General features: G+C 43.1%; 1 protein-coding gene across 11 annotated transcripts in view; it reads left to right on the top strand.

Annotated features, from left to right (window-relative positions):
• The window catches only part of GRIP1 (glutamate receptor interacting protein 1), a 682,693-nt gene that overhangs the window by 627,412 nt on the left and 27,822 nt on the right, over window positions 1-27,459 (top strand). For 9 of the 11 annotated variants that reach the window (XM_042992703.1, XM_042992699.1, XM_042992700.1 and 6 more), the window contains 3 exons: window positions 11,693-11,837; window positions 13,954-14,093; window positions 14,248-14,442. In XM_042992703.1, coding sequence (XP_042848637.1) covers window positions 11,693-11,837; window positions 13,954-14,093; window positions 14,248-14,442 — 480 coding nt within the window. Of the gene's footprint in view, window positions 1-11,692; window positions 11,838-13,953; window positions 14,094-14,247; window positions 14,443-14,775; window positions 15,076-27,459 lie in introns of those variants that run through there. The other 2 variants (XM_042992705.1, XM_042992704.1) reach the window with 2 other exon arrangements.

Below are 27,459 nucleotides of genomic sequence, written 5' to 3'. Positions count from 1 at the left end.
ATAAAACATTAAAAATTTTTTTTTCCATGAGGTAGAGACTTAAAAAAAAGTAAAGAGTCTCTTATGGTTTGCCTCCCTCTCTGTTTCTATCTTATTTTTCCCTTCCTTCCCCTATGATCATCTGTTAAGTTTCTCAGATTCCACATATGAGTGAAATCATGTATCTTTCACTATAGAAAGCTTATGAAAGACATTGAAGAAGACACAAAGAAATGGAAAAATTTTCCATGCTCATGGATTGGAAGTATCCTGTTGTTTTCTAAAAGGGCTGTATTCATTGGTAGTGTTTCCAGTAATGGAGGAACACAATGGGACAGGGCTTCTCAAACTTTAAGGGCCTCAGAATCACCTGAAGAGCTTGTTAGAACACAGTTCCTGGATATTACACCCAGATGAGGCCCAAGACTCTGCGTTTCTAGCAGCCTTCCTACTGCGGTCCAAGGAACACAATCTGAGCAGCAGTAGAGGGTCTTTTATCTGATTATGATAAGAACCTAGAGCTGATTGAAAAAAGTCCGTAATTGAACGACGCAGTTAATGTGGGGAATTAACAGAAAATGATAGCTATGGGTAGCATAAACATTTAACTTAAAATTTTACCAATCTCGGGGGTGAAGCCAACTTCTTTGCTATGAATATCATTCTGCTGATCACAGTTACAAGTCTTTTTACTTGTTTGGTTTCCTAAGCCATACATATAATATACAGTTCATGATTTCCAGTTTTGTTTTTGTTTTAATATAGTGAAAATTTAAAGAATTTAATCTGAATGTTTACTCCATTTAGATTTTTTTACTTGCCCAATATTTTCAAGTTTTTCTTCTACAGAATTAACAGTAGATTTTTGTCTAACGACCTCCCTTATTGAATCTTTCCAAAGAATTTGATTTTGTTTTCATAGAACCACTGTACTCATGTTTCATAGGTTATGTGAGATTCATCAGATTGCATAGTTACAAAAACTAGTAAAACTAACATCAACAAGCTTGGGAATAAACAAAATTGACTAAATTTTTAAGCTTACAACACAATTGTTAGCAGGAACAGAGATTCACAGAGGTACTAGAGAGAGAGACCTATTACACTAGAGCATTCGATGGCATTGTAAGGTACATTTTAGGGGCACCTGGGTGCCTCAGTCTTAAGCCTCTGACTTCAGCTCAGGTCATGATTTCGCAGTCTGTGAGTTCGAGCCCCATGTCAGGCTCTGTGCTGACAGCTCAGAGCCTGGAGCCTGCTTTGGATTCTGTGTCTCCCTCTCTCTCTGCCCTTCTGCCACTCATGCTCTGTCTCTCTCTCTCTCTCTCTCTCTCTCTCCCTCAAAAAATAAATAAACATTCAAAAAATTCAAAAAAAAAAAGAAAGGTACATTTTACAAAGAGGATGGAGAATCAGTTAATCCAGTAATGGTTTACAGAGAGAGTGGTTAAGAGAGCTTCGTTCCAACCAAAGACGAGTTATTGTCAGTGCTCTAGAATCTTCTATAATTAAGCCATCTAGATCTAGAGTTTGTGGTCATGTGGTTTTAATTCCTATCCAAAGCTAAAACAAACTGGTAGTTGCATCCATCAGCAGAGCTGGTAAGGATGATTGTCTTCAAATATATTTTATAACCAACGTTTAAAATTTTCCACTCATTATTTCTCAAGCAACTGATTTTCTGTACCAACGTTTGCATTCTTCTCTTTACAAGCATGCTTCAGTTGCACTTTCTTTGGGGGATTTATTTCCAAAAAGGATAAAGCCTCAAGCATCAGTCTGGGCTGTGTCCTAGTGAAGAGGCAACACTCTGTGGAGAAACCCATTTTGTATGATTTGCCAAGCTAAGCAGATCTCAGCCACCTTCCTTGCAGAGTAAAAAACCCAAGCCAGAGATGAATATGTATAGTGCTCACAGTTGGCGGTGTTCCCAGTTCCAACACCAGGCTGTGCAGACATGTCAGGCAGGAGGAGTTCCAGAAACAATAACTGAGCACTTGGAGAGTCAGGTCTTACTTTCAATTGCTTCTTTCCTTCAGTTCATCTTTCCCCCCTTTCCCCTTTCACCCTACAATCCCTCTGCCTAGTATTATGGTAATTATCATGCTTATTAAGTTTTTTTTTTATTTTTTTAGGAGGTCGTATTTTTATTTTATTTAATTTTGTAATTGTTTAAATTTATTTTTGAGAGAGATTGAGAGGGAGAGAGAGAGAGAGAACAAGCGGGGCAGGGACATAGAGAGAGGGAGACGCAGAATCCGAAACAGGCTCCCTCCGGGCTCTGAGCTGTCAGCACAGAGCCCGACGTGGGGCTCTAACTCGTGTACTGCGAGATCATGACTTGAGCCGAAGTCAGATGCTTAACTGACTGAGCCACCCAGGTGCACCAAGGAGGTCCTATTTTTAAAATTCTAAATCCTTCCGTTGAAAACTGTGCACCTACCCAAAATAAGACTGTAAGTATAGATGTGAGAGACATATTTACCCAAACCAGATTTTCTCAAATTGGCATATGAAAATATATACTCATTCAGACATGTTTTTATAACAGACCACTATTTGAAAATTACCATCTGATCATTGATTTGGAAGAATTTAAGTGTTTCTATATCCTCTTCCAACATGAGGATGTAAAGTACTGTGTAATTTGAGTAGCTGACTACTCTTACTCAGAACAGAGCAAGGAGTGGGGGAGGAAATGATTCAAAATGAGTTAGTTCAAGGCAGACTATGTGGTCCTAAAGAGCACATGCTTTAAGATCAGGCCTGAGTTTAAAGTCCAGTTCCACCACATTTGAGCTATGTGAGTTTGGGCAAGCTACTGAACCAACCTGAGATTCCGCTGTATTTTCAGTAATGTACAGACAGCAATACTCGCCTTACGGAGCAGTTGTCACTTAGTAATAGAAATATTTACTGGCACAGTTGGTGTTCAATACATGGGGACTATTTTTATGGCTACTGCTTCCTAAAATGCCTTTCTCCACCTTTGTTCTTATCATTCAGCAAGATTTAAATGAATGGGAAGTAAGCATTAATCATAACAAGTCACTGATTTGGGAAGTTTGATGCTGTGCTTAATCTGAAATTAAACTGGTGATGTGAATTATTACCATCCTTGGTCTCAATGTTTTAAAATGACAAAATTCAGCATATAGTCTCCACTCCCTAAAATGTTGCTCATATTCGTGTTGGACTTTCTGTACTCTGGGAGTCTTCCAGTGCTTTCCTTGACACTGCCCCCTCAATCCTTGCTGCTTTCATCAGTTACAGAAAGTTTATAACCATACGTGATAGAACTTCTTTTCCTAAACTAGCAATACTGCAGTTGGGTTTAATAGCTGTGGCTTCAAAATGTGGGCACGTCTTCCCGTTACACTAATTTTATTGCTCTGCCTTGTACCTTACCCAAGCAGATGGTAGAACTACTCTCAAAATTGTTAAAGTCTTTGTTTTCCATTCAATCATGCCATCGGCATGTATTTGATGTGTATGAGGTGTTAGGGTCAGCCAGTTCTTAGATTAAAAAAGACACAATCGGGGCACCTGGGTGGCTCAGTTGGCTGGGTGTCCAACGTCAGCTCAGGTCATGATCTCACAGTTCATGGGTTCGAGCCCCACGTCGGGCTCTGTGCTGACGTCTGGGAGCCTGGAGCCTGCTTCGGATTCTCCCTCTCTGTCTGCCCCTCCCCTGCCCCTGCCCTGTCTCTCTCAGTTTCAAAAATAAATAAAACATTAAAAAAAAAAAGACACAATCCCTGCCCCCAAATCAGTCACCACCTTATATGAGACACAGAAGAAAATAATTGATAGTATGATGGATGGGCTAGGTGTAAGCACAAAATGTTAAGAGAATATGGAGGCATCCATTTGAGCCTGGGGAGCTCAAGGATTTCTAACCACTTTGGTCTTGAAAGGGTTTGGGAGGTGTTGTTAGAATTAACCAGAAGACAGTGAGCCAAAGCAGGAGATCAGAAAGCATGACACATCCTAGTAACAGATGTAGCCGGTGCATAAATGATGTGTAAGGACTCGGTAGTTGGCAAGTAGAAAGATATACTGAAGCCAGACCATTACAGTCCTAACCCATGTTAAGAAATTCAAACCTTACTCCAGAAGCCAATGGGAGCCATTAAAAGACTTAAAGCAGGGGAGTGAGGCCATAGTATTTGGTCAGTGATGACCTGGTTGCCATTGTTTAGTGAAGAATGGGGCACACTCAAGGGTCTGAATCAACTCTTGTTTCTAGTCCAGCCTCGGGGAGCAAGAGAGTGAAATGACTAAGAGCTCTAGGCTAGCTTCACAACTGACAAGCTGGGAAACGGGAAAATTAAATTCTCTGAGCATCCGTTTCTTCATCTGTACACGTCCATTTAATGCCTATTTCCCATGGCTGTGTTCAAGGATCCAAGGAGGTGATACATGTAAGCATTCAGCAGTGATGTGTGGTGCCTACTAGGGCTCAATGAATCCTAACTACCAGCTGCCAGTATTAGGATGCTTTTATGTTAATCTTAGCTCTATTTTACGATGTCCAAATCTTTTGGAACCCTTGGAATTGTAGGGATTTGCCTCCCTCCCTCCCCGCGATGTTCAGTGACCATCCTGCCTTCAGGAGCTTTTGTGTGTGTCATCTTTCATTACCACAGGAGGATAAGCCAAGTAGAGCCAGATGGCTCTTGCCTGGGTCCAAGGCTCCAAAACAAGGGCTGTTACCCAATCCTTAGGTCCCCAAAGATGCAAATAACCCTCTTGAAATAAAATCTATTGTCTTTTTTTGATGGTGTCTAGATCCAATGTAAATGAAGAGAGGGAGAGTGGCTAGCCGAGAAGCAGCCCTGAAGCAAAACAGTTGAGAATTTGGGGACTTGAAGGAAGAAATAGGTGGAGACTTGCAAATGTGTGCCAAATAATTCCTAAGGGCCTGTGTGCTCTGTATTACTGCCTTTGTGCCAATCAAATTTATAGCTGTTAGCGATTTCTCTCTTGATCTGCAGATCAAGAGACCTCTCTTATAATAAAGAGCATGTTTTTAGAGACCATAAATGCAATATTTTACCTCCATGGGCTCTAATTTATATAGAGAAACATTTCCAGGCTACAATTTGTCCCATCAAAAGCAAATTACCTTTATGCCTTTCCAAACAGAGCCTTGTGCACAGATAGCTTTAGTACCAGTGAAATCTGCCCTTCAAAGATCTGAGCTTTCATTTTTTTTTTCAGTAATTTCCCCTAGCTTTTCTCCCCCTCAAATCTAGACTGAAGTAGCAGAAAGTCCCCATTACAAGCAAGCAAGAATGATCCTTGCTGTGCTAGGAGCGGTGGTTAAAGGGTGGTTTTGGCAAAAGACTGGCTTCAGGAAAGAACCTATAATAGATTTTTAAAAAGGGGGGCGGGGGGTATCTTCCCTTTTTTTCATGCTTGATCTCAGAGTAATGGTTTTCTTTTTTTAAAATATTTATTTATTTGGGGGAGAGTGCAAGCAGGAGAGAGGTAGAGAGAGGGGACAGAGGATCCAAAGTGGGCTCTTCGCTGACAGGCTTACATCAGAGAGTGCAATGTGGGGCTTGAATTCATGACCTGAGCCAAAGTGTGATGCTCAACCGACTAAGCCACCCAGGCGCCCCTCAGAGTAATGGTTCTCAAACTCTAGTCAGAATCACCTAGAAGTCTTGTTAAAACACAGATGACTGGGTTCCTCCCCCAGACTTGGGGATTCCTATAGGTCTGAGGTGAAGAGAATGTGTGTTTACAACAAGTTCTTAGATAATGCTGAAGTTCCTAGTCCCCAGACTACACTTTGAGAAGCACAGTCACAAAGCAGCGTAATGTGGAGATGTGTATGTATGTACATATATGTATATGTATATGTGTATGTATATATTATATATACATATATAATTATCATAACAAAAGAAATTCAAATTCTCCTCTCTGACACTCAGCAACTCCTTGGAGCTCCATTGGTACACTATTTAGTGGCCAGATAAAATGACCACACAAGAGTAGGAAGCTGTAAGGGGTGTTGTTCTAAATGGTTTATTTTCTCTGTCCTGTCCTCCAAGAAACATAGCCATACTCCGTGAAATGAATTCTGTCGCTTTTAGTTGAAGTGAACTTTGATTGACCTGTACGTTTATGCATTCCAAGGGCTCTCTCCCAAATCCAGGCCCCCCATTTGGTCACAGAAGCAGCTGCCATTATGGATTCAAGCCGGATAGTGTTCATTTGGTTAAATAGTCAACACTCAAGACGCCCGAAAATAACATTGTAGATAAGTAACGCTGCAATTTTGCATCTGTTCTGTGGTCCCATTAATTTTCTTAACTAGAGCCGAGCAGAACAAACAAGTAGGCCGGCCCCCTTTCATGTCTTTCCCTAATAGTTGTAAACCTTCTGTTGCGATATAAAAGCTTCTTATAATATCATTAACATCTGTTTGGGCTCACTTAGAAACTTACTGGCGATCCTGCATTTTTTTCTTCTCAGAAAGTTTTTGTTCTGGCTAAACACTCCCGTTGCTCCTTTCTAAGCTGGAGCAGCCTCAAGGAGAGAGGGTCTTGGAATGCTTCCACCTCCAAAATGGCCTGAGCATCAATGGCGGTTATCACCCTCCTAAGCTGTAGGACCTTACAACTGCCAGTTGGGCTAAAGCCCAAGAAGACAGATGGAGTGGGAAGTGTAGCCTGAAGCTGACTCAGACACTCTCAGCGCTGTGGAGGGAGGATGCTCTAGGTTTGCTGGTCCCCACGGTGGCAGCCCGGGTCTTACTGTCACTCTTTGAGTGAGCCATAGTTGGGTTTACATCACCTTGCGGAAGAAAACTAGACCTCAGAGTCACCGGGACAGTGACTCACGAGGCTCTCTTAGAGACTGCGTCCCTCGGAACTGTGACTCGGGCTAACAACATCCACTTATCCTCTCGCTCATTTGTCCAGCCGTTTACCAAAGACCCCGAGGTGCCAGACATTGTTCTGGGGATATGAAGACAACATGTCTATTTTCAAGGTGATCCTATTCGAATGGCGGAGACAAGTAGAGAAATCATTCAAACATAGAGTGAAAAGTATATACTAGAACATGCATGCATTCTTGATGGGGGCAAATACTGGTTCTCAGGGAGCAAAGAATCTTAGACGTTATATTAGAATGGTTTGTGGCCCTTCAAAGCTCAACCTTACCTGACTGAATCCATTCTTCAGATTTAATTTCTCTTGTTACAGAGAATTTAAATTGAATTGAATGTTTCTCCTTGAGGAGGGGAACAAGAATGAAGAGGAGTTGAGAACACTGGTAGAATACACAGGAGCTATGGGATCCCCTGGAAAAGCTGCTGGCCGCGGCCGGGTAACCAGGAAGCCTTCCTGAAAGACGAGACACATGAGCCAAGTCTCAAAGGAAGGGTAGAAATTCTCCGGAGAAAGAAATGCGTTTGTGCGTAGGGAGTAACAGATGCCAGGTTGAAGATGTTAGAAAAGCACTTTTCTAACTACGCTTTAAGGAGCTACGGCTGGTTCAGTGGAGAGAAGTTAGGAGACGGGACTGTGGTGGGAGAGGAGGCATGACCCTCTGGGGACTCAGAGGCTCCAGCTCAGCTCATACAAAGTGGTTGTATTTTATTCTCAAAAGAATTGAGGAACTACAGGAAAGCTTCAAGTAAGACAGTAACATATTCAGATTTATGCCTTAAAAATATTCTGGGAAGAAAAGAGGAGGAATTGTCTATTGGCAGCACTGGTGAAAATAGATGTGGGGGAGGGGCAAAGGCAGGAGCCCAACCAGGACAACAATTTAGGAAGAAACTGTGAAAAACAGGGCAGAGCTGAGGTGGGGGCCTCTTCTAGAGCGAGTGTCGGTGGGAAGTTCTGGGAACGTCGCCTGGTGGACAGATGGCTCATAAGGGTCTGGATGAGACAGTGTGCGTGCAGCCACCACCGTCTATGAAAGTAAGGAAGCCAGACTAATTAAATAATCGTTTACTCAAGGCATCCATGAGTGTTTTCTAAGGAAATGTCTATCTTTTTTTTTTTTAAGTTTGTTTAAGTAACCTCTACACCTGAAGTAGGACTGGAACTCGGGACTCTGAGATCAAGAGTCGCATGCTCCTCCAACTGAGCCAGCCAGATGTCCCGATATTTTTACAGTTTTAGGGGCACCTGGGTGGCTCAGTCGGTTAAGCATCCGACTTAGGCTCGGGTCATGATCTCGCAGTTCGTGAGTTCGAGCCCCGCATCTGGCTCTGTGCTGACAGCTCGGAGCCTGGAGCCTGCTTCGGATTCTGTGTCTCCCTCTCTCTCTGCCCCTCCCCTGCTCACGCTCTGTCTCTCTCACTCTGAAAAATAAACATAAAAATGTTTTTAAATAAATAAATAATAAAAAAACCAATTTTATTACAAAGACTTCAAATGTATTTTGTAAATGGAGAAGAATGGTGGCATGGACCATCCAACACCACCAAGCATCAACAACTGTTAACTTAGGATCAATCTTGCTATACAGCTCCACTCTTATCCTAATTTCCCCACTCCACCCACACACTGAATCACATTGAACAAATTCTAGACACCTATCACCCCACCTTATAAATACTATTAATGTATCTATAAATGATATTCTTTTAAAGGATTTCTAAAAGATGTAGCTCCATATCATCACAGTTTAAAATATTAGCAATAGGGGCGCCTGGGTGGCTTGGTCGGTTGAGTGTCTGACTTCGGCTCAGGTCACGATCTCACAGTCCGTGAGTTCGAGCCCCGCGTCGGGCTCTGTGCTGGCAGCTCAGAGCCTGGAGCCTGCTTCGGATTCTGTGTCTCCCTCTCTCTCTGACCCTCCCCCGTTCATGCTCTGTCTCTCTCTGTCTCAAAAATAAACATTTACAAAAAATTTTTTTAATAAAAAAAACAGTTGGTTTTAATTTGGTGCAAAAAATCTACTCATTGTTTTTGGTTGAAATTTCCCCTAAATATTCCCTTTCCGGTCTTTGTTCCTGACAATTTACTTAATGAAGAATTCAGAAATAAGCTTCTATTTCTGTCGTAATCTAACATAGCCTCACTTCTTCCTGTTTCCATCCCAACGTGACAGATAACAGGAATGTGTCCTTCCTCACTAAAATACTGCCATTTTTTTAATTGGCATCCCCGTCACAATTTAAACTCGAGTGCCTTAAGAATTGACAGCTTGTTATTGTGAGGCCTCAGCTGCCTACTTTAAAAATGTCCCTACATAAAGTGGCCTGTCCTAAACCCATTCACTCTATTCTGGTGTTATTTTGTCATCTTTGTGATGCAAGTTGCAAAACTGTCAAAAACAAAAAACAAAAAAACAAAAACACAAAAACAACAACAACAACAACAAAAACCACCCAGGGCACTCACTCTGGATCGCCTAAAGAAGAAGTGAAATAGAACCAGTTTTTCCACCCTTTCCCAGCTAGTGGGACTGCACCCAAGCCCAGCTTCCTATAGACCAGTGGTTATTTTCATCTGGACTGAAGTTTTAACTGAAACTTCCCACAGGTTGCTGGGTTTCGCTGCTGGACAGCTGTCACTTCCCACAACTCCCATCAAGCACCGGTGGCCAAGTCCAGACTATTTGGTGTCCATTGACAAAGCGGTGTTCCTGCTTGCCCTATAAGGCGGAACAATAAGGGTCAGGGTCTTTCCACTGGCATAAACACCCGCACTGAATGACCAGTAGAGTGAGTGCCCCGGGGTGACTAATATTTAATAATGCCAAGGTCTACTAATCAAATGACTCACCCAGAATTCTATCCCGAATATAGTTGGTAGCACAGTCTATGAAGTACATGTAATCTATCCAATAATACCCTATTCCTTTATGTCAAAGCCAGCTCTGAAGGATGATGACGTTATCATAGTGTCGAAAATTTAGACTTTTGACCTCTGCCTCCACACGGTACTGTATCCTCCTGCTGCCTTCAGCAGCTCCCTAGCACGTGATCACCACCTTGTTGGCCACTTGGGGAGAAGCCTGTAAGTGGTTTGTGAGCCGTCAAACTAAAGCTCTTGACACTGGATGTGGAGGCTTCTTGTCTGCCAATACAGATTTGAGTGTAATATTGGGTATTTTTATATCGTAAGAGGTTGATTTAAGCGTTGCGTGTGTGGTGGACGGTCTTGAATTCTCTGTGCATGGAGCTTATTAGGAGTAGAGTACCGAGGAAGTGGAGGGGACGGGTACATTCCAGAAGTCCCAGTCTATGGCAAGAATGAAGTAAACGCTGGCAGGAGAGAACATATCACTTCTACGCTACTCTACAGACCTTTCATTTTATGCTCGTTGGAACTGTTCACTGTACACACAGATAATTGAATCGTTAATTCAGGCTCTTCTTTTCCTCCTTATTTTGGGGTTTCATGTCATAAACGAACAGCTGCTCCTTGCAGAAATGTGACTGTGGTAATGCTTAACTAGGATACAGTCTGACTGTAAAACTGACTGTGTTAAAGTGGCTCCGGGACCATTTCACTGTATCCTTGGGTACAGAAATGAAACAGCTCCTTAGCCATTCGCAGCTCCGGGGCACAAGGAATAGAATGAGAAATGCCCAAGGACTTGAAGCATGTCACGAGCAAAGAAAAACACTTTGAAATCTGAGACTGCATATTTGTAACCCTGACATACTGAAAACCCCCAACAATGTTAAAGGTGTCCCGTGACATCTTGCAGGCCAGTGCTGTGGGAAGACCGCATTAACAGAGGATTTCCTTCATACCAATGTTAAATAGTGAAAGTTAGTTCATGACCGTGGCAGCCTGGTATATGCTACCGAAACGTGATTTGCATGGCTCTTTTTTTTTTTTAATTTTTTTAAATTTTTTTTTTTAACGTTTTTATTTATTTTTGAGACAGAGAGAGACAGAGCATGAATGGGGAGGGGCAGGGAGAGAGGGAGACACAGAATCGGAAGCAGGCTCCAGGCTCTGAGCCATCAGCCCAGAGCCCGACGCAGGGCTAGAACTCACGGACTGCGAGATCATGACCTGAGCCAAAGTCGGACGTATAACCGACTGAGCCACCCAGGCGCCCCTGCATGGCTCTTAATCTCTAGAACAGAGGAGAGAGAACCATTCAAACCACGACTTTAATACCTGTGAATTTATCCGTAGGATTGACGTTTTAAGATACAATCAGTGGAATGACGTGTAAGGGATTTTAGATTTCTAAGCCACCTCGGCCGAGCCCCACTTAGCCATGTATATGCTAACGTTTGCTCCAACCCTGAGTAAAATCTTCTCATACTGGAAGTTAGCTTGCTTGGAAAGGCCTGGAAACAGGAGTGGCCTGGCCGGGTCTCTGTCACTGCATGACTCTCTCTCTCCTGCTTCAGTTCCTCCTCAGCCATGCGCTCATGCCTCAGGTATTTGTGGCACACAAGTGCTGGGCAAGCCCCTGTACTAGGTATGGACACCGTCCAAAGGGCCTGCGGTGCCAGCTCGGTGGCTCACTCACTGATTTCAAACATAGGTCATTAGGCAGTGAACCCCTTCCCGGACACTAAGGTAACCACATCCCTGTATTAGAATGTGATATATCCTAAGGAGATTCTACTTCCCCAGATAATGATTTCCTGAGACGTAATGTTTTCATGATGACGTTTCGAGTTTCTTATTTCGTGCATGAATATATGTGTCTTCTTACTTCGCTTTTTCCAAAGAAACCAATTATGACTCCTTGGCGTTTATTGCAGATGAGCAAGAAAGTTCCGGAGCAATTATTTACACTGTGGAGCTTAAGCGCTATGGGGGGCCCCTTGGCATCACAATTTCAGGAACTGAAGAGCCGTTTGATCCTATAATCATTTCAAGCCTCACTAAAGGGGGATTAGCTGAAAGGTAAAATTTCAAGAAAATGCTACAATTACCTGTGTCTGAGATGGGTTGCTGTCCTCACAAGCCGCATAGAAATATGCTCCCCTCTCCTGCTTGGTTAGCTGTTGACTTTTTCAGATCCGCACAAAGAATTGATTTTAGAGCTTGAGAACTCTCAGGCAGAGCTCCGACTTGACTTTGAGGGGCATCTTACGGGCAGTAACAGATACCATGGGCTTAGCCTTGATATTACTCTCTGGAAATGTATACACTTGACCACAGTCGACTGGAGGTGGGTTTATATTGTGTCCATTTTGAGAGGAGACTGAAGTTCAGGGAGGTTAAAAAGGCTTGTCCAGTTCAATTCCACAAACATTTACTGAGGCTCTGTTACCTGACAGGTACTGGGTTTGGCCGCTGTGTTTTCCAGAGAGGATGACCCAGGCTTTGTCTTCAAAGATTTGGGGAAACAAAGTGTAGTGACCCTGACCCATCTTCATAACGTCTTGTAACTTAGAAGGTCCATCTGCTGTGTTGGCAATGATGCACACACACACCCAAGCCCCGCTAAACTGCTTTTCTTTCTGAGACGTGATATGGTGCCTCTTCCAAACCCCATAACCAGATCTTTCCTCTGGTAGGCTTGCTCAGGGAAGCACACACGTCATTCATGCCGACACGAATAATGGTTGAATTTTGGAGCTTCCAGGCACCTTGGAAGTCAGCTCCCCCAACATCTTCATCTGGGAGATGTGGGCACTGAGATAGCTCAGAAAGGTTCACCCTGTAGGAATGTCACAGTCCGATATTAACAGAGATGCCGACGCTGTGGTATTCTTCAGATATTCTCTTTTCCTAGCTTCCCCTGCTAGAGAGACAGTCCCACATATCTCTGTTAGGGAGACAACAAGAAAAGATTAATATTGATCTGATTCAGCCACCTACCGGTCAAGTGTTCTATGGTTTACAACACAGATCTTTCATAAACTGGAGATCCTTTATGAATGAATTAAGTGATCTTTTTTTTTCCCCCCTAAGAAAAAATTTGCTTGAGAGTAGATGCATCGGTAGACTCGTTAAGCGTGCTCTCATAACCTGTGTGACGGCATGTCACCTCTATTACCCCAGTTGCTGCTGCCCAGTGCCCCGGAAGCAAGCTGTGGTCAGAACGCTCAGCCTCAAGCAGCCTGTGAGCTGGGCCGCTTCCTTCCCTCAGCGTGCTTACAGTGGGCCAGTACAATAGGAGGCTAGCGCTTGGAGAGATCTGAGTGTTTATACCATCCCTGAGCTTGAAAGCTTATGACCCTACTCCTTCCCCACCCAGTGCTTCCAAAGATGGATATGGTGAACATCAGAATTATGAATTCCAACCTGCCTGCTCAGAATTGGGTGAGGACGGAAAGAGAAGAGAAAAGGCCAAAGGTTTATTAGTTCATCGATCAATAAATTTTCTTTATCCATCTTTCAAGCAGCAGGCTGAGCCCTTTACATGAGATTCCCCGTTTAATCCTCAGGGCTCCCCTGAGAGACGATTATCCCCATTATGCCCCCTGAGACGTGAGGAAACTGACACCCAGAGAGCTTAAATGAAGGTACCCGGGCCACACAACTGGGAAGTTGGATTACAATGTAACATTAATTGATTCCTGAATGGAGCCTTTTCTATCCTTGGAATTACCAACAGAGGGACCCCGACACACCAGGGTCTGGTGTAGGTCCCCACCTCTCTGAGCCTCACTTCCCGTGAGCTGCAGGAGTGATTGTGTTCAGCCTTTCAAATCTGTCACAAGAAGGAATGCCCCATACTAAACATCGCTGCGTTTATTGTCCAACATTGTTTCTTTCCTCGGGATCTTTAAGAGGTTACCAAATGACCCAGCGTTTTTTTGGAATGTAAAAAGCACACAAGTCCATTCGAAATGCTAATTAAAACAGTTTTTCTGATTTTATTTGAAACTAAAAAGTGATTCCCAGCAGATGCAGTTATCTTGTACCATTGCCCAGGAGAAAGCTAGAAGTGGCTTCTAGAGACCCTTGCCAAATCTTTATTACTATGAATATATAAAGTATGGTGGGGAATTGATATTCAGCTGCACACAGGGATTATTTCTACCTTTCCTATTACCATGTGGTGTTTCAGAACCGGCGCAATCCACATAGGAGACCGAATCCTGGCCATCAACAGCAGCAGCCTGAAAGGGAAGCCTCTGAGTGAGGCCATCCATTTGCTACAGATGGCAGGAGAGACCGTCACCTTGAAGATTAAGAAACAGACAGATGGTGAGTGGGTCGAGAGCCACAGTGAAGGGTTTTCAGTGCATTTCTTTCCCTGCGTGTGTGTGTTTCTAAGGAAATGACTCCCCTGAGGGAGTATGTCAGTATCTTTTTATTTAAATGGATGCTTAGACTTCGAACTCCTTCTCTGTCTTTAAAGCCCAGGCAGCATCAAGTCCCAAGAAATTCCCCATCGGTAGCCACCTGAGTGACCTGGGAGATGTGGAGGAGGACCCCTCTCTGGCACAGAAGCCAGGCAAGCTCACTGACACGTACCCCTCCACCGTGCCCAGTGTGGACAGCGCAGTAGACTCGTGGGATGGCTCTGGAATAGAGAGCGGCTATGGGAATCAAGGTATGTCCTAGCCTCAGGGAGCAGAGGACTGGCTGTTGGAGCCCGTGTGCCTCCAAGATCCACCCTCTGCTTTCTGAAAAGAAACACCTTCATTTATTTTACTTGCCTCTACTTCAGCATAACCAGATTGAACACACTGAATATGGCGGCCTTGCATTTTCTCCTTAACACCCGTAAGTCACGAGCATTTATCAAACACTTGCGAGGCCCTCACTAGATCTACTGATGTCTAACTGTTCAATCCAGAGCTTGCCCTTCATACGTAGATTAATATGAAGCAACCCATACAATAAAGCGGTTCACTGAAGACAGGCCCCATTCTTACCTTTTAAGCAGGCTTTCCACAAAGACGGATTGGGAGCGCTGAAGGTGTGTGCTTCAAGAGATGAGTCAGTGACTTGTGACCCCATTTACTCCTGCCTCCTCCTGACTTTTAATAGAAACTTATCCGGGTTTCCCAAACACTCACTATTAGAGAGCTGTAACCACGATATATGAAAGTAGAGAGCAGATTTTTCTCCACAAGCATCATCCTCATGTGAAGAAGGGTAACCTCCGTTAAAAGTTAAACCTCACTGACAATGTGAACGTACAAAAAGTGTTAGGCTGAATGCGGACAATAAACTAAAAGCTTCTTGTCTCTTCCCTTCGACTCTTTCCTTCGAATGATACATAGCATCAAAAGAGAAATGTGTCAAAACTTCTTTGTATTTCTCCCACATGGGATTGAGACGTGACTGCCCCCATCTGGATCTCTGGTGAAAATGCCCCTCGAGGAAAGGATGTTCCAGATTGCCCCTGTGGTGCCTAGAGAATATTTGAATTGCAGGTTAAGCCACATCGGCTCAACTACCTAAAGGTGGACAGACTGGCCACCAGTGGGGACTGGGGTGTCCTGGCCATCTTCACATGTGCTGAAAGCTGTAGGTGGGACACTGGCCACACAGAGGAGTTGGTTTGAAAGCAAGATACAACAGATACACTTAAAAGACCATGGCAGAAGGCCTCACAAATGCTCCTAATCTCTTAGACCTTGCAATTTCATTTCTGGGACTCTGTCCTAAGGAAATAATTTTACCAGAGTCCGAGATACAAAGACATTGTTTTAGGCACTGTTTACAATGTGTAAATATTAGTGAAACAAAAATGTCAACGGACAGGGAAGTAAATAAATGTTTGGTGTATCTATTCCAAACAAAAACTAAAGCTAAAACTTCACCTTCTCTTTTTTGCCTTGTATAAATTCCAGCCTTCACATCCCTTTTCTGCTCTGATTTAACTCAGTCAGAGAATAAAACACATAAACCAAGAGTCTGGAGTCCCACGCTCACTTGGGTGTGGGAGTTGGTTTGTAACTTATTTAGCTACTTTTTAGGAGACTGTATCCAGTTTGCTCTCTTCCTGGTTCTGCTAGTTTTCTCCCCTCAAGTCCCATGAAGAGTAAAGGACAAGGAAAAGGAATGATATTTCAAAAGTTCTCAAGTCGTTACTTGTCAGAGAGGATACTGGAGTTCGGTGGAGAAAATATTCTGAAGACCCAAAATAGAATCGGAGGTTTTATTTATCTGCCAATTCATTTTTCCACGTCATAATTGCTTGTGACGACTTAGCTATCCCATCAAATAACTGCTCTTCTCATTGCCTGTGAGTTGATGAGTCACCAGAGGTCTCAGATAAAGGACAGAAGTCAAATTCTCTCAGCGTAGACTCTGAGGTTTATTTATTAATGTGCTTGCTTCTTTATTGTTTGTTAATGTGGAGACTTTCGTGTTACACAGATTGTTTGTAAGGATGTTCTTGATTTTAATGATGTCCACCCATAAGGTAACGTGTAAGAACTTAGCTACTCTCAGGGTCACCTGGCTGGCTCAGTCAGCAGACCGAGCGACTCTTGATCTTGGGGTCGTGAGTTCGAGCCCCACTTTGGGTGTAGAGATTACTTAAAATGAATAAACAAATTTTAAAACTTAAAAAAAATTAAAAGAGAAAGAACTTAGGTACCCTGCCCCTTTATACCATAGGATGAGGACTGTGATTAGCATACTAAATATAGGGCCTTTCCCAAAGTAATAAAAAATGAAGAACCACTTATTATTCATGAAGCTTTTGGAAATGTGAATTCCTAGATGGAGAATTGTGATCATAATAATATTAAATTTGACATTAGTAAGTTAGAAACCTTTATGAGGTTAGAGAGATGATGAAAACATAGTAACACCTTATATTTGTGAAACTCTAATCTCAATTCTCATAAGGAACATGAAGTTCCTCAGCGTGAGGGGAGAATTTAGGAGGCAGCTCTACCACATCCTCGCCGGGAGCTCTGATGGCCCGAAGTTCTCACCCGTACGGAGCTGAAATGTGTCTGCCCGTGGCCCCTGCCTGTCGGTCTCAGTTGTGCCCTCCAGGTCATTCAGAACTAGACTGAAGTGTCTTCTACTCAACAGCCCTTCAGATACTCAAAGTCGGCTATCGTGCCTCTTTGGAGTGTTTCCTTCTCCAAGCAAAATCGCCCCAGGTCCTTAACTGTTCCTCGCATAAAACTTACTTTTGAGTGTTTTGATCATCCTGAGAGCCTCTCTTCTGAGTATGTTCAAGTTTAACTTTATACTTCTTGAAGCCTATCTCTCAGAAAGGAAGGTTATACAACAGCCTGACAGTCCAGAGCAACTCAAGCCTGTCACCCTTCATCACTGAAAATTTTAGAGCCTGTGAACACAGCCTATCTTACCTCAGCATAAGAATTTTGGTGGTCAGATCCTGTCTGTCACTCATTTTGAGCTGATTGTTTGCCAAGATCTCAAAGTATGTTTTTTTTTCCTTTTCCTTGTGCTATTAGGTTAAACCCAGTCTCTCCAGATTGTGCTTATACAGTTGACTTTTTTTCAAAGTAAGGCATAGAACCATACTTCCTTTTCCCTGGTAAATACTGTGTTGTGAGATACAGATGATCTTCAACGTACTCCTCCAGCCTCTCAGCAGACCTTCTACCATATCCCGGGAAGACCTTGCACATTCTGACTGTACCCTGCAGTCCACAATAGCTGTCCCATTCCCAATAAGATGTCACACCTCCATGATGTACATCTTCCTCCTTGGGGCCAATGTCTCTGCAGCCACATTCCTTACTGTTCTCTGCTTCTTCTCCAAAGTGTCAAACTTGTCCCTGTCATTCATTCAACAAATATGTAATGGCTGGCACACTAAAAGGCCAGCATACATGGATACACATGATGGGCCAGAGAGTTGGGGTCCCTACTCATGGAAGGGGTAATGCACTTGAAGGGCCAATTAACAAGCTCCTACAGTGCAAAGTATTAATTAGTTAACACAGAAAGAAGTAGGATGGAGTCATCAAAGCTGTGGGGAAAGGAGTGTGTTTAAAGAAGTCTTGGGGCGCCTGGGTGGCTTAGTTGGTTAAATGTCCAGCTTCGGCTCAGGTCATGATCTCACAGTCTGTGAGTTTGAGCCCCGCGTCGGGCTCTGTGCTGACAGCTCAGAGCCTGGAGCCTGCTTCGGATTCTGTGTCTCCCTCTCTCTCTGCCCTTTCCCTGCTTGCACTTTCTCTCTCTCTCTCTCTCTCTCTCTCTCTCTCAAAAATAAACATTAAAAAAAATTTTTTTAGAGAAGTCTTACAATGGGATGACTCTCAATTCTATTGTGCAACTCTAGGATGCAGACTTTTTCTAGTCTGCCTCTGGGTCAGCTTCTTCTATTTCCCATTCTCTTGACCCTTATGTTCATACCCTCCTGCCTTATCGAAATCTTATGCTTTGGCCCCCTTGTCTTATTTATGCCTCTAACTCGAAAAACCCTTTCCTTGGATTTAGCAAAGGATGGACTGACAAATTGCTTGTACCTGGACTCTCATTCTCCTGGATGGCGTAGCTCTTTTGTTGTCTGTAATTCTTGACTCTCAACTCAGATAACTTTGTTTCTGTCTTATCTTACCCTAATCTTTAGATATTTCTTTCTTTTGAGTTCATCTTTTTCAGCTTTATTGAGATATAATTGACAAATAAAATTGTATATATTTAAAGTATACAATGTGATGATTTTGATGTACAAACATATTGTGAAATGATTACCATCAAGTTGATTGACACATCCATCATCTTACGTTGTTACCATTTGTGTGTGTGTGTGTGTGTGTGTGGTGAGAATGCTTAAGGTCTACTTCTTAGCATATTTCAAGTATACAATATTTTTCACTGTAGTCACCATACTGTAAATGGTGTAAAGTTATTCAAACTCTGTAAATCTCCAGAACTTATCATGTCTCCATTTCTCCCACTCCCCGGCCCCTGGCAAGCACATTCTACTATCTGTTTCTATGAGTTTGACGTTTTGTTGTTTTTTTTTTTTTAATTTAGGCTTTACATATAAGTGAGCTGGTAGTATTTGTTTTCTCGCCCACTTATTTTATTTAGCATAATATACTCCAGATTCATCCATATTATTCCAAATAGGATTTCCTTCATTTTTATGGGTGAATAATTTTCTGTTGTGTATATACATTACATTTCTTTGTTCATTCATCTGTCAGTGGACACTTAGGTTGTTTCTGTATCTTGACTATTGTGGATAATGCTGTTATTATATTCTATCTCTTCAAGATACCTACTATATTTCCTTCTGGATATATACCCAGATGTGGGATTGGTGGATCCATTTTGAGGTCATTTGTATCATTTGTATTTTCTCAGGAAAAAAAAAAATCTGTGTCACACAGGTTTTTAAATGTATTTGTGTACAATTAAGGAATTTCTTGTTTGATTCTTTTTATTTTCTTGGTTTCTATAATTATTTCCCCAATATTGTCCCATATTTGGTATATTTGTGTTTTTATTCTTTTTTCCCATGAGGATGCTGGTAATGATTTATTTTTATTTAGTAGTTTTCTGAAGAACTGACTCTTGCATTTATTTATTAGTTCTGTTCTTATTTTTTAAAATACATATTTGCTTTGAGTTTGATTAACTTTACTCCATTCTTCTTAGGTTTTCTGTTTATGACTAGAATTGGGTACCTGATTCGTTTATTTCCATGCTTCCTTCTACTTTTCATAAAGATATTGATGACTGAAAAGAGACATCAACATTATGAAAGTGTTGAATCACTATGTCATACACGTGAAACTACGAGTACACTGTAGGTTAACTAAATGGAATTTAAATAAAAACTTAAAAAAAGAGAGAGACGCCAACAGGTACAGTCAGAGAGCCCAAGCTCCCTTTAATATAGTTAGGGAACACAACATAGTACATAAAGAGAGTAGCCAGGGCAGAAGACTGAGCAGTATTCTCCCCATTGGGCGGGCTTTTCTTTTTCTCTTCTATATCTCTTCTGACCTCTACAAGCTCATGTTTTATCTCCTTCTATCATGTGGCCTTGCCCAATTTTCCTTGAGTTCTTCTATCTGTGCTTTGACCTCTTGCTTTATAGAGGTGGTGGTTTCAGTGTGCATCTTTTAAATATCGTGATGATGTATTTGGTCATACGTATCGTTTGCTCCATGGCAGCCTTGTACTCATGAGTATCCTTCATCTGCTATTGCTTTGCTTTTCTGTTTCTTTTCCCCCTTGTTTGTTTGTTTTTTTTTTAATATTAACTTGGTATACATCTTATGACAGTTCCTTTTTAATTATTGCTCATCTGTGGATGAGATGACTTCTTTCTAAGTTGGAAGTTTGAAAGAGGGTCTCTTTCAAAGAAGAGCCCAAGTTGTGCTCCAGGCTAGGAAAAATGACCCCCCCATTCACAGTGACCTGTGATGAGTGCCTTCTTCCCCAGCCCACAGAGATGGCAACCGTAGGCTGCCAGCAGTGCGGAATTCCTTCCTGCTCGCCTGATAGATTGCTTCCTGCAGGTGGTGGCCTATCTGTAGGTGTGGTCCTTCAGCCCGCCTCCCTGGCTTGCCCTGGTGCCAGACTGGGTCCAGGGCACTTCCTGCCACCAGCATGTGCAATCCATTCTAGTCTTCCAAACAAAGGACTGTTGTTTTGCTTTATGCCATGGCCCCTGCTTTGGAAGCGTGGGCCCTCTCTGAAATCGCTGGCCATAGGTGTCTCCTCATGGCTCCTTACCGCTTCTCACTCCCTGTTTGACTCAGGGAATTTGGTAGCTTTTTTCGTGTATTTATGGTTTGAGATTCTAGTTTTGCTGAAGATGAAGTTTATGTTGTTTGCCAACCCTTTTTGTCTTGAGATGATTTCTGGAAAAGGTAGAGAACTATTTTGCTCTGCCATTTTAAGACCACATTCCCATCTAAACACCTTGAATGTTTCTTGGCTAGAACAATTACAAGTAGTTACACAAATGTATGATTTGATTTTCTCATTCTTAACAAAACTCGATTTTTACGAAACAAATTTTGGCAGGGAATTATCTGGCTCACTTGACTATACTAAAATTGGCTTCCAAAAATGAAAGTAATGGCAGGAGCTACAGCCCCAAAATTGCACAGTGGAAGACTGCATTTCAAAACCATTCTCTGATTTCAAATTTTATGAATACGCACCAACATTGTTGAGTTCGCTTTTTAAAATTAATACTCAGTGTGAATTAAGAACTATAAATGTAACATATTAATCTGCACAGTATTGTGGTACTGAAAACCAAATAGTACAATATTGGAGTATCAGAATTTTACAGGTATCTGAAGTGTAGTTACCTTAAAAATAAAAATCATTATACCAAGATTGCCAACATTTGTACAGACCTATTTTCCATTACGCTAAGGAATAAAACTAAACATTACTCTCAGTGAAAGGAATCTAGACTGAATTTTTTTCACGTTTATTTATTTTGAGAGAGAGAGAGAGAGAGAGAGTGTGTGTGCACACAAGCAGAGGAGGGGCAGAGAGAGAAGGAGAGAGGGAGATTCCCAAGCAGGCCTCGCACTGTCAGCGCAGAACCTGACGTGGGACTCGAACCCACGGACTGCAAGAGCCAAAACCAAGAGCCAGATGCTTACCTGACTGAGCCATCCAGGTGCCCCTAGACTGGATTTTATGCCTTGTATCAGTTTGCCTGGGCTGCTATAACAAAATACCACCGACTGGGGAGCTTAAACAATAGAAATTCATTTTCCAGTGTTCAGGAGGCTAGAAATGCGAGATCAAGGTGCCACGTTTGGTTTCTCCCCGTCTCTTTCCTCGGCTTGCAAATGGTTGTCTTCTCACCGCGTCTTCACATGGCCTTTCTTATGTGTGAGCTCATCCTTGGTATCTCGTGTGTGTGTGTGTGTGTGTGTGTGTGTGTGTGTGTGTGTGTGTCTAAATAGTCTCTTACAAGGACTCCAATCAGAGTAAACTATGGCCTCACCTTTTGACTTCACTTAACCCGAATTACCTCTTTACAGATCTTTAAATGCAATCCCATTGATGGCGAGGGCATCAACATACGAATTTAGGTGCAAATACAAGTCAGTCCATAACATACCTCGCGTTATGTTATCAAGGATAAGACCAGATACTGAAACGTAGATGGGAAGGAAGGAAAGAAGGAAGGAGGAAGGGAGAGAGAGGAAAAAAGAAAGAAAGGTTTCCAATTCTAAATAAAAAGAGTAATGACTTAGGAAATGCATTTCTTAAAAATTACATCTGTCTTTCCATGGATTTATCAATTTTGAATTTAAAATCTAGTTTCCAATATCATACCTGCTTGTTAATTTTAGGTGCTCACACCATCATTCAATAAAAACAAAGTCTAATTGTATTTCTGGCCGTTGATTTTTCTTACACCTGGGCCGCCTCGCTGATTCCGTTCCTCCTGTGGCGTTTAAGTCTGACTCCCCTTGTAAAGGGATATTCCTCAGGGCTGCTAACTTCTCGACTATGGCAACCAGCCTGTCTTTATTTAAGCTTAATTTCCGTCAGATATTCCCTATGTTCAATTATGCTCCCATCCTCCACCTGCATTCGTTAGGGATCGAGTTCACGTACATATGAGAGAAAACACAAAGGACGGCGTTTAAGCAAGTGAGTTATTTTTCTCCCGCTGTAGTAGAGCCTGGAGGAGGCAGGTAGCCCCGCGGTGTCGTGGACCAGCATCTTCTACTTCCTCCCGGCTTCGCATGTCTCCCGTCTCTCCATTCATTGCCTTTTCTTATAAAACCTTCATCATGCCTGAACTATTTACCTCTTCACCGGCTCCTTACTTTGAGTATATCACCATCAATGATCCTTAAGAAACAAACAAACAAACAAAAACACCTAAATCTAACCTTGCCCCTCCCTTAAAAACAAAATAACAAAAGCCCTCTTGGTGGTTTTCTGTTGTTATAGGGTAACCTCGCAGGTCCTTAGCTTAAAGCACAGAGCTCTTTGTAATGTAGGTACAACTGCCTCATCAACCTATCTCCTGACTTTTCCCTGCAGGACCTTTAACTCTATACATCCTGAACTCCTTTCTCACTATTCTCCGAGCGAGCTTTGCTCTTTTAGTACTTTATAGCACTAGGTATTTTGATCCGTTAATCAATCCCTGCCTTGATCCATCCTAAATCAGTGGAGAAGTAGAAATGGGGGCACTTGGGTGGCTCAGTCTCAGCTCAGGTCATGATCTCACAGCTCATGAGTTCGAGTCCCTCATTGGACTCAACTGTTGTCAGTGCAGAGCCCCGTTTGGATCTTCTGTCTCTCTCTCCCTGCCCCTCCCCTGCTTGCATGCTCACTGGCTTGCTCTCTAAAAAAAAAAAAAAAAAAAAAAAAAAGTAGAAATGGAGTCAGCTATGGATTAAAAATTAGCTATTTTTGGTTTTTTGGAGAGGAGGCATTTTGTTTTGTTTTGCTAGAAAAGCTGAGTTGAACATGCAGCCAGAGAATCAAGATTGTTATTTCCCAGGTGCCTGGGTGGCTCAGTCGGTTGAGCATCTGACTTTGGCTTAGGTCATGATCTCACAACTCAGCTCCTGAGTTCCAGCCCTGCATTGGGCTGTGTGCTGACAACTCAGAGCCTGGAGCCTGCTTCGAATTCTGTGTCTCCCTCTCTCTTTGCCTCTCGCCTGCTCGTGCTCTGTATGTCTCTCTCAAAAATGAATAAACATAAAAAAAAATTTTTTTAATATTGTTATATCCCTACCCCTAACCCAAATCTAGATGTTGTGACATAAATGAGGGGGAAGTCAGACCAGCAAAGCAAACTGTTGGATTTGGTTTAGCTAAATAGAACTGAATACCCTAATGTTACAGTGGCTTAAATCTTTTTTTTTTTTTAAGTAGGCATTTCAGAGCTGGTGTATAATTCTACAGTGTTGTCAAGGAACCACACTCTTAAATATTTCTTCTCTATTGTGCTTAGCCCTTGGCTTCCGTCTTTGGGTTTACCACATGATCCAAGGTGGTTACCAGGGTGCCAGCTATTCCATCTACATTCCAGGCAGCAGGAGAGTGTTGTAAAGAGCCTTTCTGGAAGTTCTATTTACCTGTCATTGGCCAGAACATTTTACATAGTTTCCGTAGTCCACACTTAACATCAAGGGAGACCTAGGAAATACAGTCTTATCCTGAGCACTAATATGCCCACCCCCAAAACTGGTATTCTGGTAAAAGGATAAAGAGAAGAATGCATGTTTGGATAGGCAGCTGGTAGCCTGCCACAGTCAGCTCACTGCACAGTCTTGGCCTTGCTGTCCCTTGGGAGCTCATTGAGCCCCAACAGTGGGACCCAGTTGTGCTTGCCTTACAGCACAGCAGCAGTGGGAGAGAATGAGTCCAGAGGGAGCCAAGAAGAGACCGAGGGTCTCAACAACCCCCCGTTTTCTTCTGGAACTCTACAGTTAGGTAACTCCTTGCTCTTCCTGTGGGGAGGCATAAGCCCAGATGGTAAGAGGGACCAGAGTGTTTCTGGAACACTGTTCCCTCCTTCAGAACCCCGCTGATGGAACATGAGGACAGGGCTCACCACGACTGCACGTTTACCAGCCTCTCCTGTGAGGCCTGCACCGTCTTGCCCAAGGAAATGCCACCTCACCCTCTAGCTCTAAGCTTAGAGGGCACCTTCCCTTTGCACCTTTCGTGACCCACATTCTGACCCCCAAGCAGGTCTTGGTTCTTGCACATCAGTGTGTTCAGACTAAAAGGACAGCACTCCTCAGATGCAGTTGGAAATGTCCCTTTCTATGCCTGTTTCTCCTCCTCTCTGTTCCAGACAATGTGAAAGTGTGCAGTGTTTGAGGATAGGAACCTAGTACTCTAATCTTTGCATTTCAGCTCCTCACATGTTACTGAACACTTAAGAAGCACCAAATGTTCACTTAGTGGTGCTGAAGCTTTCCTCCTTTCCTGCTCCCCCTGTTTCAGAGATCTTGAGAAGTTGAATGGCTTAGCACATAGTAAAAGTAATGGGCATCTGTACGTATTAAACCCTCATTATGTTTGAGAGTCTGTGTGTATTATTCTCAACCCTCTTATTAACCTGGTGAGACACATGCATATCATTATCCCTATTTTACCCTGAGACGAGTTCGCCAAGGTTACAGAGCAAGGAAGTGGCGAAGCTGGGATTTGAACCTAGATTTCTTTCTGAGTCCCTGTGCCAGCACAGTGTGGTCCAGACCCAGTTCTTTTGAGTCTATGCCTAATCCAAAGATACTTGAATTTTATCCCCTTTTCCTGCCCTGCTTTGTTGTAATGCAATAATCTTTTAATGCTGCTTATTAAGACGAGGCATCCTTGGTGTAGACAGACATGCTTCTCAAAAGAGGCATTTCCCCAGTAAGGAACAATGCTGCACCTCTGCTCAAGGCCTGCCTGCGTCTGGCCCAAGTCACCAAGAACTACTTACAGACAACATTTGGAAGGAAAATCAGAAAGTTAATCTGTCCAGTTTAAAACCTGCTGGAATTTGGGGCGTCTGGGTGGCTCAGTCGGTTAAGCGTGCAACTCTTGATGTCGGTCGGCTCGAGTCATGAGCTCACGGTTCGTGGGATCAAGCCCTACGTCAGGCCTCTGCACTGACAGCATGAAGCCGGCTTGGGATTTGGCTGTTAACAGGTTTACAGCTAATTAAGGCCAGGGAGGTGCAGGCTCCCCCTATTTTTTTGTATCACAAAAAGTGAGACTTCACATGTTTAGGGAGTTGGCTTATCTCGTTGGGAAGGAGAAAATGGATAGCCTGTCACGGGGATCCAGGAGAAATGCAGTGGTGCACAGAGTCACTGCCCTTCAAGAAGAGATTCATGCGTGTTCCCTTAATTCACCACTTTTGACAGAAGGCAGTGCATCCGTCACACAAAATTTCTTCCCAAACGGCTAGCCACATTTCTGTAGTTACCCAAGAAGAAAATGAGATATTGAACTGTAAATATTTGCTCTGCACCGTGGACTCCTTCTGCACCTTCTGCTTTAGGATACCAAGCATTAGGTTCATAGAAGGTTCTTGCAGCCGTGGGCGTCCCCCCTGCGTTCTTGAGATCAAATCCTTTTGACCAGAGCGTTATCCTTTGGGACATCCTGCTCCCCCTGCTCTCTCCTCGTAAGGATGGCATTATAGGCTCCAGCAGGTTGAGGGACAGTGAGTTAAGACGAGCAGGGATGGCATGCAGACAGTCATGTGATCCCATCATTTCATTGTATGTGAAAATGGGGGCCTCAGCCTGTTTACTGTAGTAACTGTTTTTAAATGCAGTCAGAAATACGTATTACATTGCAACCCAGTATATACATGTAAACACCTACAGAGACACACGCATGCACACACATAGCACACACAACCTGAAATGGTGGGTGAAGCCGTGCATCATGATCACAGCACAAGCTTGAAAGTCTGAGCTGCCAACAAGCCCTTGCTCTCCTCTTTAAACCTCCCGAAAGAATTTTGAAAAACCGCATACCCCATCACAATTTAAAGTTGTCATCTAATGTTTTTCTCCCCAAATTTAAATACTTGCAAAGACCACAACTTCCAGTTTGCCGTTAGCATGCCTTAAATATAGTTTTGTCAAACTCTGGAGCCATGGATTTGGCTCAAATTTATGGAAGAGGTCCATTGTATAACCCAACGGCCAAAGCCGTTCCTCACTGCCTCGCCTATCAAGCTAATCAGACTTAACTCCCTGTCAGAAGCGAAGTCAGTCTTCATTTTGCAATTCAAATAAAACAATAATGTGCCCACCTCCCAACCGACAACTGTTTTGAATTCTAACTCTGAGACGCAGAGAGACAGGTGAATGAGAGAGGGGGGAAAGCCTTGCCAGGAGTCCGTGCCTGGTTGAAATAAGGCACTATTCCCGAGAGACCTTCTCTCAGGAGCGAGGCTTTCCCAAAGTATCCCTTGATTTAATGACTGGGGGTTTTTGCAGCCCAGGGCCAATCTCCTGGAAAGGTTTGAGATGGATAAGACATGTGTCTTTCATTGGTAAAGTGGCAGAAGACCAACTGTGACGGTGGATGTGAGAAGGGAGAATCAACAGATCTCAGATCTCTGGTCCTTTTCAGTAGGGTCAGTGTGGGGAAGACGTGCTTAATGTTTTGTGAGTTCGAGCCCTGCATTCAGGCCCGCTGCTGTCAGCATAGAGCCCACTTTAGATTCTCTGTCTCTTTCTCTCTCTCTCTCTCTCTCTGTCTCTCTCTCAAAATAAATAAACTTTAAAAAAATAAATAAATGCGGAACTGATTCTTCTAAGGTTATGACTGGAACCCCCAGGAGAGTTCTCAGATACCCCTAGGTACTTGAGCCACTGTTCTAAGCCCTTAGTACCCTCAGATGTAAAGTGCACACAGTAAAAGTACCTACGTTCAAAGACGGTTCTGGAGAATGAATGAGGTCATTTAACAAGTCATTTCTCATCGGACCAAGTCATCCCTGACATGAGTGGGTCCTGGCCCCACCTAGCCAACTCCGCCCACACTCGGCAACCAGCAGCCTCTCAGCCGTCCCTTGGGCCTGGAACCCCCATCTGGTGGCAAATTTCAACCGCAAAAGGACAGACTTGGATAAGAAGCTCTCACACACCCTGGAAGTGATCACAGGTTTGCCTGGGCAGGAAATGTAGACGCCTCACTTTCTAGAACT

Source organism: Panthera tigris, chromosome B4, assembly GCF_018350195.1.
Source record: "Panthera tigris isolate Pti1 chromosome B4, P.tigris_Pti1_mat1.1, whole genome shotgun sequence".
NCBI classification, from domain to species: Eukaryota; Metazoa; Chordata; class Mammalia; order Carnivora; family Felidae; genus Panthera; species Panthera tigris.
This window is presented reverse-complemented; position numbering and strand designations above follow the sequence as displayed.